Raw genomic sequence first — 14,658 nt, 5'->3', positions numbered from 1 at the left:
TCTGGTGGCAGGGCCGAGGCAGGAACATCTCAGGGGACAATCACAGGCACCCCAACCAGGAGGGGCCTTAGGAAAAGCACAAGGCAGGAAAGAGATGTGTGGGATGTCGGGGCAGGAGGTTGCAGAGGTAGAGTCTGATGCAGCCAGAGCAAAGAGTAACTGAGCTGTGAGGAGATGGGTGTGAGCTGGAGGGGTCAGATCTTGGACAGATCATAACAGACAATGGGGCATCCAGTGGAGGCTTGGGAGCAGATGTTTGACAAGATGAAACAGCAGTTTCATGAAACATCCCTTTGCTTACTAAAGCATCTCACCAGATATCACTAATTAATCTTCTACATGGCACCAGAATGATCTTTCCAAGGTGCAAATCTGATTACGTCACAGCTTTGCTTAAAACAATATTTGGCTGACTACAGTCCTTAGGATAAAAGGCAGACTTCTCATCCCACTCCAAGCGTTGGTGGTCTGTCAACTATGGGCCCATCCAACCTCATTGCCTTCCCCACACATCTGCTTTCTCTCAAATTTTAGAAGTCACCGTGCTCCCTCCTGTCTCTCTGTCTAGCGCCATAGCTGCTGGCTAGAATTCAAGGCTGCACACATCCTAGAGTTTTAAGCTGTTGCTTATAGTACCCTGGCGAATAGTTTTGTTAATGTAACTACTTTAGTTTAGGTGTTCTGTGACACCTAATGCCTCTGGGACTCCCAATGCCTCTCCCGTAGGGTTCATCTCAAAGCTTGCCCTAAATGTTTGAGGTCTATCCGCTTAATGCCAGTCTTCTCCACTGGGCTATCAACTGTGTGATGTCAGGGCCAGAGGGTATTTGATGGACTGTTGGGTCTGTAGCATCCAGCACAATGCCCAGCACTTGAATGAATGAATGCTGAATAGAGGAAGAGGATGCTTGGACTGAGACTAGGTCCATCACTCAACTCTTTCCTGGAGATACCCATCCAATTTAAGACTCAGCCTCAATTCCGCCTTCTCAAGGAAGCCTTGCTTGTCCTGCTTCAGACCAGAACAAGCCCTCCATTACTGTTCTTTCAGCTCCCATCCTTCTCCCTGATAGCATGTTTCAAAGCAAGAATTCGTTCCATGGACTCACCTACTTAGGTGTCACCCCTGGAACATAATAAGTAACATTTATTGAGCTCTCATCTTCTGAGGACTCTAAATGACAGGGGCCATTATCCTCACAATCACGCCACAGGCATTATTCCCATTCTGCAGAGTGGGGACCTGAGAGGCAGAGAGGTCAAGAAGGCAGGCTAGGAACAGTGGTCACACCTGTAATCCCAGCACTTTGGGAGGCCAAGGTGGGCAGATTGCTTGAGTTCAGGAGTTCAGAGTGACATGGCGAAACCTGGTCTCTACCAAAAATACAGAAAATTAGCTGAGTACGGTGGCATGTGCCTGCAGTCCCAGCTACTTGGGAGGCTGAGATGAGAGGATCACTTGAGCCTGGGATGCAGAGATTGTAGTGAGCCGAGATCGCACCACTGCACTCCAGCCTGGGTGACAGAGCGACACTCAGTTTCAAACAAAGAAAGGAAGGTGGGTCAACCAGTAGATGGCCAAGTCAGAATCTGAACCCATATCAGCTGCCCCCAGACGACCTGCTCATAACCATCGAGCCAGACAGTCTCACCGCACCATGCATTGAAGGCAAGCCCACATCTACATCCTCAGCACCAGACACCAGCCTGGCATAGAGAATATACAGTCAATCCTCAGTGCTTGTGGATTCTGTATATGCACATTGCTAATATTTATTTTTAAATCCAAAATCTATACTCTGCACTTTCTTAGCCATTCACAGACATGCACAGAGTGCAGAAAAATTGTCGCCTGACCTGACATGCATATTCCCAGCTGAAGCTGAACAGGCAATATTCTGCCTTCTTGTTTCAGCTCTCATACTATAAACAAATAACCTTTCTCTGTCCATTTAAAACTAGGGGTTTTTTGCATTTTTGTGCTTTTTTTGTTGGTGATTTCTCTGGTTAAAATGGCCGCTGAGCACAGGACTAAAGTGCTGTCTCGTGTTCCCAGGAAAGCTGCAGGAAAAGCAGGAAAAGCAGGAGCAGTAAAGCTGCGATGTGCCTTACATGAAAAATATGTGTTAGGTGAACATTCAGGCATGAACTATAGCGCTGCTGGCCACAAGTTCAATATTAATGAATCAACAATATATATTAAATAATGTTTGTTTCTTCTGAGAGGGAGAGTCTTGCTCTGTGGCCCAGGCTAGAGTGCGGTGGTACAATCTTAGCTCACTGTAACTTCCACCTCTGGGGTTCAAGCGATTCTCCTGCCTCAGTCTCCCTAGTGGCTGACATTACGGGCACCCACCACCACGCCCAGCTCATTTTTTTTGTATTTTAGTAGAGATGAGGTTTCACCATGATGGCCCCAGGGTGATCTCGAGCTCCTGAGCTCAGGCAGTCCACCCACCTCGGCCTCCCAAAGTGCTAGGATTACAGGCGTGAGTCACCACGCTCAGCCTGAATAATGTGTCTTTAAACAGAAACGCACATTTATATACTGATCAATTGATGAATAAGTTGGGACCAGAGGCTCACAGGAACCTAAACCTGTATTTATTTTCCCTAAGGGCAATGGGTCAGTTCTCATTAATTCAACCTTTGCAGTGATTTTACAGAACTTAATGACTAAGAGGCTGGGCATGGTGCCTCACACCTGTAATCCCAGCACTGTGGGAGGCCGAGGCAGGCAGATCACCTGAGGTCAGGAGTTCAAGACCAGCCTGGCCAACATGGCAAAACCCCATCTCTCCAAAAATATACAAAGAAATTACCCAGGTGTGGTGATGTACACCTGTAGTTCCAGCTCCTCGGGAGGCTGAGGCACAAGAATTGCTTGAACCCGGGAGGCAGAGGTTGCAGTGAACCAAGATCACACCACTGCACTCCAGCCTGAGTGATAGAGTGAGACCCTGTGTTAAAAACAAAACAAAACAAAACAAAACAAACAGAGAATTGTTGACATATGATAAATAGCAGTTGGATGAACAAATGACTGGCTGGGATTGAATGGGAGGACAAGCCCAGAGTGGGTGAGAAACACAAGGCCGTGTCCTCATCTCCCTGTCCTCTCCCCACCCAGGGATCAGAGTCACCAAGGTGGACTGGCAGCGGTCGAGGAATGGCGCTGCCCACCACACCCAGGAGTACCCCTGCCCTGAGCTGGTGGTTCGCAGGGGCCAGCCGTTCAACCTCACGCTGGAGCTGAGCAGAGCCCCGGACTGCGAGGAGACCCTCATCTTCATGGTGGAGACAGGTAACTGGGCTCGCCAGCACCCCCTTCTCATCCGCAGCTGGAGGGACCTGTCTTATGACCCAGTAACCTGAGACCTTGCAGTCAGCAGCTCAGGTTCTGGGGGAAGCAAGTCCCTGTAGGTAGACATAGCCTTGAACCCTGGAGGCTTCTGGTGGCAGCTTTCTGGGGGTGGTTGGCAGGTGCTGCCACTGGGATGATGTCTCTGGAACCCTGTGTGCACCAGACACCCAGGGCTCTGGAAGGGTATGAAAAACCATCAAGCACTTTAAAGCCCAAGCTTTTCTTTCCTTTCCTGGCCCGACATAGGCAGACTTTGGTTTCAAAGGATGCTGTCACTTTCTCCTTAGCCTGGAAGTGGCTGGGGTGTCAGGGCAGCTGAGGTGGACCCTCTCTCGGCCACTGGCCTTCTTGCTTTTGGCCAGGTCCTTCTCCCAAAGCCTCCCAGCAGTTCAGGGGTGAAGGTGGGGCTTCCAGGCCTGTAGCTTTTTTCGCTTCTCTAAAGCTGGGTTTCCCAGGGGCAGAGTCTCCTGAGTCCCTCTTCCCTCCTCCAGGACCCCGGGCTTCTGAGGCCCTCCACACCAAAGCTGTGTTCCAGACATCAGAGTTGGAGCTGGGTGAGGGCTGGACAGCAGCAAAGGAGGCTCAGATGGAGAACACTCTGACTGTCAGTCTCGCCAGCCCTCCCAATGCTGTCATTGGCCGCTACCTGCTGAGCATCAGGCTTTCCTCTCACCGCAAACACAGCAACCGGAGGCTGGGCGAGTTTGTTCTTCTTTTCAACCCATGGTGTGCAGGTAGGAGTGGCCAAGTCCAAGGTAGAGGTGTTTCCAAAAGACATCCTCAGAGGAGGGCCTGCCCTTGGAGGGAGCCTGGGAGATGGGTTAAAGGACAAGACGGTGAATGCCAAGAGCTGGGCAAGTACTTGGCCTAGGCAGAGGTAGGCAATGGTCAGAGAAACCTGGTAGCAGGTGCTTCAAAGCCTGTGCCAGAGGACCCAGTGGGCAGGAGAGGCCCAGGGGGGGGTAAGAGCTAGGACTTGGGAATCAGATTGCCTTGGTTTAGTCCCAGCTCTGCTGAGCTGTTCCCCTCTACCAGTCTCCATTTCCTCATCTGTAATACGGGAAAAATAACAGTGCCTACCTCTTAGGACTATGGTAAAAATCCATAGAGGTAAAACTTGTAACCTATGAGATACATCATAAGGCCTTAGTAAAGAGTGGCCAGGATCTAAATTAATATTTAAGAAATATGGCCGGGCTTAGTGGCTTACACCTATAATCCCAGCACTTTCGGAGGCCGAGGCGAGTGGATCACCTGAGGTCAGGAGTTCAAGACCAGCCTGACCAACATGGAGAAACCCCATCTGTACTAAAAATACAAAATTAGCCAGGTGTGGTGGCACATGCCTGTAATCCCAGCTACTCGGGAGGCTGAGGTAGCAGAATTTCTTGAACCCAGGAGGCGGAGGTTGCAGTAAGCTGAGATTGAGCCATTGCACTCCAGCTTGGGCAACAAGAGCAAAACTCTGTCTCAAAAAAAAAAAAAAAAAAAAAGGAAAACAAAAAAAAAAGAAAGAAAGAAAGAAAAAAGAAATACGAGGCTAATGTGTCAGGTCCCATAAAACTCTTCAGTCCTGGGCTGTTTGGGGATTGGTCCCTGCTTGGATAAAGACTTGCCGGGAGGGATGGAGTTTGGCAAGGAGGCAGCACGGGAGCTCGCAAGCCCCCTCTTGACCTCTCCTGCTCCAGTCAGCCTCCGGGCGCTGTCCTGCTGCTGATCCCTGATGCAGCCCTTTCCCAGGCCAGCAAGGCCAGAGCCCCAGTCCACACCGGGCCTGATGACTGCTTTTCAGAGGACGATGTGTTTCTGGCCTCAGAGGAGGAGAGACAGGAGTACGTGCTCAACGACAGCGGCATCATCTTCCAAGGCGTGGAGAAGCATATACGAGCCCAGGGCTGGAACTACGGGCAGGTCTCCAGGGGCACAGGCCAGACAGGGACGTGGGCTGGGGCATGGGGAGGTCGGTGGGACTGGAGTCCCTCTGTCTGCTCACTCTTCTCAGGAGGGACAAGGGGGACTCACTCCTAGAGAAAATCCACTGGTTCATTCATTTGTCTACTATTCACTGGGCCAGGGTGTGCACTGCGTCCTGGGGAAGGGGAATTGCTTTGGACACGGTATGGACACAGAATAGGTCAGTATTGTTGTGGAAAAATGAATAGCTCTGATCAGTGGTTTTCAGACTCGAGCATACATCAGAATCCCAGGAGGGATGGCGTGCTGGACCCCACCCCCAGAGCTGCCCACTGAGTAGGTCTTGGGCAGGGCCTGAGAATGTGCATTTCTAACCAGTTCCCAGGTGATGCTGATGCTGCTGGTCTGGGACCATGCTCTGAGAGCCACTGGCTTAGATAAGTAGTTCCAATACCAGGGGAAGGAAAAAGAATGATAGGGATGGAAGCAAAGGGAGTTCAGAAGAGGGTGAAAGGAACCTCCACCTCAGCCATTGTGGAGGCTTGCATGATATTGGGGTTGGGTCTCTACAGTGAGGCAGGATCTGCCCAGGCATAGGGAAGAGAGGCAGAGCCACATGGAGGTGTGAAGTAGGGAGTCCTGAGTCTGCTAGAGGAGTTCTGTCTGCCTGAGCTCCGGTTGCCCAGCAGAAGGAAGATTGGACTTGACTGTCAGGCTGAGGAGTCGTGCACTGCCCTGCAGGCCAGGAGTTTAAAGCATTCGGGATTCGGGTGCTGGACAGGGAAGATATAGGGAAGAATTTAGGGTCCATCTAAGGGGTAGCCACTACTCAGCACCCAGTTTTTGTTGCCAGACCTTCCAAATTATCAGTGACCAGAAACCTAAATGTGTATGCAAAAATCCCCCAGCTTTTACATATTGTTAACTAATTCAAATGTGTTCGAAAACATCATGTAGACCAAATGAGCATATCAGTGAGGTAGATGTGGCTCAAGAGCCATCGATTTTAGCCCAGACTTTACTGTGGGTAGTCGGGAGGTTGTTGAGCAGGGGAGAGGCATGATTAAGGCTGAGGTTCTGATTCCCCAGGTGACTCTCTGAGGAAGGGTTTCCAAGACTAGGGGCTGCTCTGTGCTGCCCCTGGTGGTTGGAAGGGGCAGCAAACTGTCCTGCACAGATGGGGTGACTGACCTGGTGAGGGCTGTGGGAGGGCCTGGAATATGGGTGACTAAGCACAGCCTCTAAGCGCAGCCTCTCTGGGGAGCAGTTTGAGGAGGACATCCTGAACATCTGCCTCTCCATCCTGGATCGAAGCCCCGGTCACCAAAACAACCCAGCCACCGATGTGTCCTGCCGCCACGACCCCATCTACGTCACCAGGGTCATCAGTGCCATGGTGAGAAGCCCCTTCATCCCTGCACGTGTACTTCCTCAAGGATCCCCCAACCAACCCTGGGGCCACAACCTGTGATTCTTCCCATCACCCCTTGTTTTAATTTGCTGTTATTGCACAACCAACCACCCCAAAACTCAGTGGTGTAAAACAACCCTTTATTACGCTTACAGTTCTTTAGAATAGGAATTTGGGCAGGGCGCCATGAGAATGGTTTGTCTCTGCTCCAAGATGCTTCTTCTGGGGGTGTCTTAATGGCTGCATATGTCTGGGATGGTTTGACAGGACATCTGTCTGGGGCTTTGGTTCTGGTGGTTGGCAGTTCCTAGGTTGTCGTCTATGTCATGTCTCCTGGAACTGGAACGTCCAGGATGGCTTCCTCACCCTCATGTCAGGCCCTGGGCTGGGGTGGCTGTAGCAGCTGGGACTCACCAGTCATCACTCTTTCCACACAGCCTTTCTATGTGGCTATCTTGGGCTTCCTCACAATATGGCAGTCTCATGCATAGCAATGGCTCCCCCACCCCCACCTCCCTGACCCAAGCAATCCTTCCAAGAAAGAGGAAGTGGAAACTCCCAGTCTTATAAGGCCTAGGCCTGGAAACTGGCACAGCATCACTTCTGCCATAGTCAGTGGTCAAAGTAGTCACAGGCCAGCCCAGACTCAAGAGGACCCCTCCGTTGAGTGGGACATAGACCCACCTCTCCATGGGGGGCATGACAACTTTAACCTATCACAGGCCTCAGGCCATGGTGTTTCCTCCCGAAAGATGTCTGCAGGGCCCACCAGCTCCCTCTACCACATGCAGGTATTAAGGTTAGTGGGTGGTATCTGAGATTCCAAAATTGCACAAAGCTATATTTCTCCTATTTGATACTCTTAATTCCTCAAGACCTCAGAGAGCAGTTGGAGCAAAGAGAATTAACATGAGTGACAATCCCAAACAGCAGAGCATCACAGCCCTGAGGACAGTGAAAGTCCTGAACTCTAGGCTCCCGAGTCCAAGTCCTGGACTCATGGATCACCACTTGGACTAACTTGCTGTGTGATTTGGGCAGGTCCCTGAATGCTTCTGAAGCTCAGTTTTCACATATGAAAAAAAAAGGATAATCAAGCCTACATTGTAAACTTCAACAGGTTAATATAGTGTGCACAAAATTCTTGGCATAGTGGTGTCTGGCACACAATAAGCGTTGAATAAATGTTAGCTGTCCCTATAATTATTATGCCAACAGTTTCCCAAAACAGATCATTTAACACAGGAAATGCCCTAAAGTTGTAATGATTTTTACAACGCAGTATCCAAATGGAAGATAATCCAAGTGCTACCAAAAAGTAGGTATTTTAAGGCCACAGATGCCCCTAATTTTCAGACAGTTAAAAAGCAAGAGTGACCCCAATTGACCTGGTGGTCCAAAGTTGGAGAGGATTTTACCACGATGCGGTTCTTGAGGTAGGAAGCCCTGTCTGGTGGTGGACCCGTGCCCTCCTCTGCCCAGGTGAACAGCAACAATGACCGAGGTGTGGTGCAAGGACAGTGGCAGGGCAAGTACGGCGGTGGCACCAGCCCGCTGCACTGGCGCGGCAGCGTGGCCATTCTGCAGAAGTGGCTCAAGGGCAGGTACAAGCCCGTCAAGTACGGCCAGTGCTGGGTCTTCGCGGGAGTCATGTGCACAGGTACCCTGGGAGAGAAGGGTCCCTCCCCCAGCCTCCTCTATCTAAATGTATTTACATATATTTGCATATGCTGCAACCCATCTTCATTGATGGATTCATTGAGGAGGAGAACCAAGTCTGGCTAATGAAGAGAGAAGCCAGAGAATTTATTTCCTTCACATCTGATCTTTTATTTTGAAGAGTTACCTACCTCCCTCTGTCTCTCATTCATTGAGTGCCTTGGGCGAGCCCTGTGGCTCCCTTGGCCTCCAGTCCCCTAGGAAGATGAGTGGGCTCTATTAGGTGGCTTCCAAGTTCCTGCCAGTCTCAAAGCCTGTCTGCTCACATGAGGTGGCAGCAGCATCTCCTGAAGTCCTTGAGAGAATGTGCAGGAGATGGTGGCATTTCTGAGAGTGGAGATGGGAGTCTCAGCCCCACAATCTGCCGAAGTAGGCAGACAGACAAAGATGGCGGGTGGGGGGCTTTGGCCACAAATGAGCCAGGGCTCCTGTGGAAGCCAGGCCCCTCCCTCAGGGGCCGGGGTCCTGCCTGCTCTGAGCCTCCCAGTCTCTGCTCTGCAGTCCTCAGGTGCTTGGGGATAGCCACACGAGTCGTGTCCAACTTCAACTCAGCCCACGACACAGACCCGAACCTGAGTGTGGACAAGTACGTGGACTCCTTCGGGCGGACCCTGGAGGACCTGACAGAAGACAGCATGTGGTAGGTCCTGCCCCCAGTCCAGGCCCAAGGGCTCCGGAAGCTCTGCAGGTGGAGTAAGGCGTCATCTTCCATAACACCACCAGGGAGCGGCAGGCCCAGAGCCCAGCTCTCCTGAGTCTGAGCCGGCTCTGGAGGGAGGGAGAGGCGCCCTGCGGATAGAGTGGTACCTCTTCCAAGATATAAGGTCTGAGGTCAAGAGATGTAGACTCAGAGGTCAGGAGGGGCCTCAAGATTTGATTGCCTCAAACGCCTGGTTCTACTCTCTGGGAATCTGTGGCTTCCTGAGGTGGGGTGGGAACTCCATCCGCACAGGTAACTCTGGATCAGGCTCCTGCTTCCGTATCAGCTGCGGTTCTCCGTGCTGTGTGTCTCAGGTGGGAAACAGACTCCTTCCTCAGTTAAAACAAAATTCTTCACATAAAGCTTTAAAAAATTCATTCTAGGCTGGGCGCGGTGGCTCACAACTGTAGTCCCAGCTACTCGGGAGGCTAAGGCAGGAGAATTGCTTGAACCCAGGAGGCAGAGGTTGCAGTGAGCTGAGATCACCCCATTCCACTCCACCCTGGTCAACATAGTGAAACCCCATCCCTACCAAAAATACAAAAATTAGCCAGGCGTGGTGGCAGGCGCCTGTAGTCTCAGCTACTCTGGAGGCTGAGGCAGGAGAATCGCTTGAACCTGGGAGGCAGAGGTTGCCTCTATGAGCCAAGATCACACCACTGTACTCCAGACTGGGCGACAGAGTGAGACTCCGTCTCAAAAACCAAAAAAAAAAATTCATTCTAACTTAATTTTCTGAAATAGAAAATACATTTATGTGGTTTAATATTCGAAAGGTACAAAATGGGTTGCAGTGATGTCTCCCTCCCGCCCAGTTCCCCAGCCTCCCCATCCTCCTCCTGGAGGCAACACTATCACTGTCTCCTACATCTCCTATCAGAGAGATGCTCTGTAGACACGAGAACATATGTACCTGCAGTGCCTCCCTGCCTTTTCCCCACTTAAACAGTATTGGCAGCTTTATGTGATACTGTTCTTGCTGGAACATTTAACAATTCCACATCAATACACAAAGAGTTTTCCTTATTTTCCATAATATTTAAAGTAATAACGTAACACTCACCAAACATTTAGCCTGTGCCAGGTCTAGTTCTAAGTGCTGTATATACATTAACTCATGTATCTCTTCAAACAACCTGTGAATAAGTTAAGATCATTGATTCTATTTTGCAGATGATAAAACTGAAGCACAGAGAGGTTAAGTATAGCCCATCCAAGGCCACACAGCTAGTGAATGGAAGCATAAGGGTATGAACCCAGTCTGCCTCTCAGTTACATGAAAAAGCCATTGTTCATCTAACTATCCCATATGAATGGACATTTCAGTTGCCTCAGTTAAAAATAAGTTTGTTTTTACAAACAACACTTCAGTGAATAAACTTGTTCAAATGTCTGTTCACATGTGTGCAAGTCTGCCACTCAAAGCCAACTTTCTAAAGATTAGGAGAGACGGCCAGGCGCGGTGGCTCATGCCTGTAATCCCAACACTTTGGGAAGCCGAGGCTGGCAGATCACTTGAGGTCAGGAGTTTGAGACCAGCCTGGCCAACACGGTGAAACCCCATCTGTACTAAAAATAAAAAATAGCCGGGTGTGGTGTCACACGTCTATAATCCCAGCTACTGGGGAGGCTGAGGCGTGAGAATTGCTTGAACCTGGGAAGCAGAGGTTGCAGTAAGCTGAGACTGCACCATTGCACTCCAGCCTAGGGGACAGAGCAAGACTCTATCTCAAAATAAATAAATAAATAAAAATGTAAAAATACAGATTAGGAGAGACAGTGAAGAGAACACAACACAGAGACACAGAGAGCCTTGTATCCTTGTTCCCCAGGGGAGCCTGCCAGGAACCCTTCCCGAGCTGGCCTCCAGCTCAGACCATCTCTGCTCCCCTTGGTCTCTCCTCTTTTTTGTTTCTCTTCATTCCCTGGAAGCCCAAAATACTCACATCCTTCTCTTTTCTTCATGCAGAAAGCACAGACACTTCATTTTGATGTTGAGGACTCTGTCACCACCCAGGTTATCCGGGTCCCACTTTTAATCCCCAAATGCTAATCAAGATACTTTCCCCAAAAAAGACAGTTGCCCACCAAAGAGGAGTTCGGAGGCCCGCTGTAAAGATGCCAAGACAGGCAAACCAGGAATCAGGTTTCTCTCTGCTCCTTTCTTTCTGCAAGACCTTGAGCAAGTGATATCATGTTTCCTACTCATATTCTCATCTTTAACACAGGGAATTAAAAATAAGGCTGGAATTACCAGGGTCTATAGAGCTCTGCATAATCAGAACCCTACCTACCCTCTCTGCTGGCCATATCCCAGAGATACTTAAATACTTTCTGCTCCTTGAGCACACTAGGCTTTTTCTCATCTCACTCAGGACCTTTGCACATGCTGTTCCTTCTGCCTGGAATATTATTCCCTTCACTCTTCCTATAGCTTATTCTTCCTTACTTAAGTCTCATCTTCAATGTCATTTACCTAGAGTAGGTCTATAGGGGTTGTTCTGTAGCTCAAGCTCCTCTTCATCTTCATAATATTTATTGTCACTTGCATTTCTTTATCTGCTGACTTAGCTTTGCCTGTGTCCTTTGTTAGAATGTGAGCAGCATGAGAGTAAGGATCTTCTGTCTTAGTTACAGTACCTTGAACAACAGATTCTTGATAAATATACATACACATCTATATACACACATACACATATATACAAACATATATGAATGCCGTGTGCTCATTAGTGTGGTTGAATGAATGATTCACAAGATGCAGCCACAGTTCTTGTGCAGAGTAGGGAGCCCAGGGCCTGCCTCTCAGTAGGATCTTCCCTTCCTATGCCCTCACTCTAGGCAGCTTCACCCATCCTCTCTCTGTGACAGGAATTTCCATGTCTGGAATGAGAGCTGGTTTGCCCGGCAGGACCTAGGCCCCTCTTACAATGGCTGGCAGGTTCTGGATGCCACCCCGCAGGAGGAGAGTGAAGGTATGCTCAACTGGGTGGGATAGGTTCCAGACCTCTGCTTTTCCCTTACCCATGCTGCTCATGCCCACCCCTCCTGCCCAGGTGTGTTCCGGTGCGGCCCAGCCTCAGTCACCGCCATCCGTGAGGGCGATGTGCACCTAGCCCACGATGGCCCCTTCGTGTTTGCGGAGGTCAACGCCGACTACATCACCTGGCTGTGGCATAAGGATGAGAGCCGAGAGCGTGTATACTCGAACACGAAGAAGATTGGGAGATGCATCAGCACCAAGGCGGTGGGCAGCAACTCCCGCGTGGACATCACCGACCTCTACAAGTATCCGGAAGGTAAGGGCCACATGGAAGCCTTTATTACCTTTATTACCTTCCCCAGGATGGCCCATGTGCTGCAGAGATCCCACTGCGGGTAGCCTGGGGTCAGGCTCCGCCCCATGTATATGACACTGACAGCAGCTTCCATGCACATTGTCTCTGTGCTCTGAGCCAAGTGCCTTTATTTAGGCTACATTAATAACTTGCTCTGTTTGCTAAGCACCTCTTCTGCCTTAGAAGATTTCCTATATGTAATAATAATAGCTACATTTCCTTGAACACTTGCCATATACCAGGTACTGCATTAGGTATGTTCACATACAATAATAATCACTACTAGTAATAATGATGATAGTAGCAGGTATTATTTATTGAACACCTAGGACAAATGCATGGCACAGTCCCAATTCAGACTAATAATAATACCATCTCCTGTTTAGCATCTGCCAGGGCCTGTGCCATGATACCAATTTATGGCCACTGGTTTATTGAAGAGCCCTTACTTGTTAGGCTACAAAAACAAAACAGTTGTATTTTTTCTTACAGCTGCTTCCAACTATACACTTTAAAAATCTCCCTTTCCCACTGTGTAACAGTTTCCTTAGCAATGTTATGATCTGATTAACATATTTTCAACCATTTCTGCTTGTTAAAGCCATGTCACCAAGTAATTACGGCTTCAAGCTCAAACTTGAATTAGACCCTGTCTCCTCCTGTCCCCTGAGCACAAGCTAGAGCAATGACCCTGGAAGGTTGCTAAAGAGGAGACACAGTCTGCTCTGAACACCTCCTTACCTCCCTTTTCTACTCTCTAGCATCATATTTGACAGCTCTGGTTGCACGTTTTTTTTCCTTTGAGATGGAGTCTCACTCTTGTTGCCCAGACTGGAGTGCAATGATGTGATCTCAACTCACTGCAACCTCCGCCTCCTGGGTTCAAACGATTTTCCTGCCTCATCCTCCCAAGTAGCTGGGATTACAGGAGCCCACCACCATGCCCGGCTAATTTTTGTATTTTTAGTAGAGATGGGGTTTCACTGTGTTGGCCAGGCTGCCCTTGAACTCCTGACCTCAGGTGATCTGCCCACCTCGGCCTACCAAAGTACTGGGATTATAGATGTGAGCCACTGCACCCGACCCCTGGTTGCACATTTGAATTATCCAGGGAGCTGTTTCAGTTATGTATCTTAAACAATAATTACTTATTTGGTCAATTCTGTGGGTCAGCAATTTGGGCTGTGCTCAGCTGGGATGGTTCATCTCCAGGTAGTGTTGGCTGGGATCTCACATATGTCTGTCACATGGGACTGCTGAGATGGCTGGGTCTGTGTTCCCACTTGGCCTCTCCTGTCCCAACAGGCCAGCCCTTGCTATTGTCTCAACAGCAGCAACATTCCCGGAAGGTGAGAGATGAAGCTGTGAAGTTTCTAGAGGCCTGGCTCAGAATGTGCACCATGTCACTTCTGCCACATTCTATTAGTCAAAGCAATTCATGAGCCCAATCCAGATTCAAGGGGTGGGAAGTTGCAAGGCATTATGGCCATTTTTAATCTACCTCAGCAGTCCAGATTGCACCCCTGACTAATTGAATCATAGTCTCTACAGGATGTGGTTCTGGCATCGGGACTTTTTAAAGCTCCCAGGTGGTCTCTAGTGTGCTACCAATGCTGAGAGCACTGTTAGGCTAAGGGGGAGGAAAAGAGGAGAGAAGAGAGCAGATGCCTTTGTCTTAACTGGGTGAGGATTCAGTGCCGGCTAAGTGGGCGGGTACTGCTGCCCTAGTTTCCTATCTATGCTTGCTGAGGACAGATGGTGGCTCCATCACAACCTGCTGCCATCAAGGCTAATTTCTGTGCTGTTCTTATAGACACTGCTGATTTCTTGTGCTATTTGGGCCTTTTCAACACAGCTTCTTTCTGATGCGTGGTGACTTTTGTCCCCAAGTTCTGCCGAGGTTTTACAAGGCTGTGGTGCCCCACCTTAACTTCCACTGTCTCCCACTCCAAGGCTGGGAACTGAAACCTGACACTTGTGGGTAGGAGGAGCAGTCTTGACTGGCTGTCTCCCACCTGCTGTCTCTCTTCAGTTCTCTTCTCCCTGCTCAGGTAGTACACGGCTTAGTAAGTAAGATGGGATGAACAGATCTCCCACAGGGAGGGGAATACCAACTTCCCTTTCTGTAGGCACCCCCAATCTTGATCAGCCAGTCATTTCTTGCTGAAGATACCCCCAAACCTTAACACATTCTTTTTTTTTTTTTTTTTTT

General features: G+C 49.5%; 1 protein-coding gene across 2 annotated transcripts in view; it reads left to right on the top strand.

Moving 5' to 3' along the window:
- Positions 1 to 14,658, top strand: part of TGM6 (transglutaminase 6) — a 54,426-nt gene that overhangs the window by 10,410 nt on the left and 29,358 nt on the right. For both annotated transcript variants that reach the window (XM_011943362.1, XM_011943361.1), the window contains exons 2-9: positions 3,131 to 3,304; positions 3,856 to 4,098; positions 5,157 to 5,275; positions 6,546 to 6,674; positions 8,172 to 8,349; positions 8,910 to 9,048; positions 11,980 to 12,083; positions 12,165 to 12,407. In XM_011943362.1, coding sequence (XP_011798752.1) covers positions 3,131 to 3,304; positions 3,856 to 4,098; positions 5,157 to 5,275; positions 6,546 to 6,674; positions 8,172 to 8,349; positions 8,910 to 9,048; positions 11,980 to 12,083; positions 12,165 to 12,407 — 1,329 coding nt within the window. The remainder of the gene's footprint in view (positions 1 to 3,130; positions 3,305 to 3,855; positions 4,099 to 5,156; positions 5,276 to 6,545; positions 6,675 to 8,171; positions 8,350 to 8,909; positions 9,049 to 11,979; positions 12,084 to 12,164; positions 12,408 to 14,658) is intronic.

Source organism: Colobus angolensis, unplaced genomic scaffold (genome assembly GCF_000951035.1).
Source record: "Colobus angolensis palliatus isolate OR3802 unplaced genomic scaffold, Cang.pa_1.0 Scaffold219, whole genome shotgun sequence".
NCBI classification, from domain to species: Eukaryota; Metazoa; Chordata; class Mammalia; order Primates; family Cercopithecidae; genus Colobus; species Colobus angolensis.
Note: the sequence above shows the minus strand (reverse complement) of the source record. Positions and strands in the feature narration are given on the sequence as shown.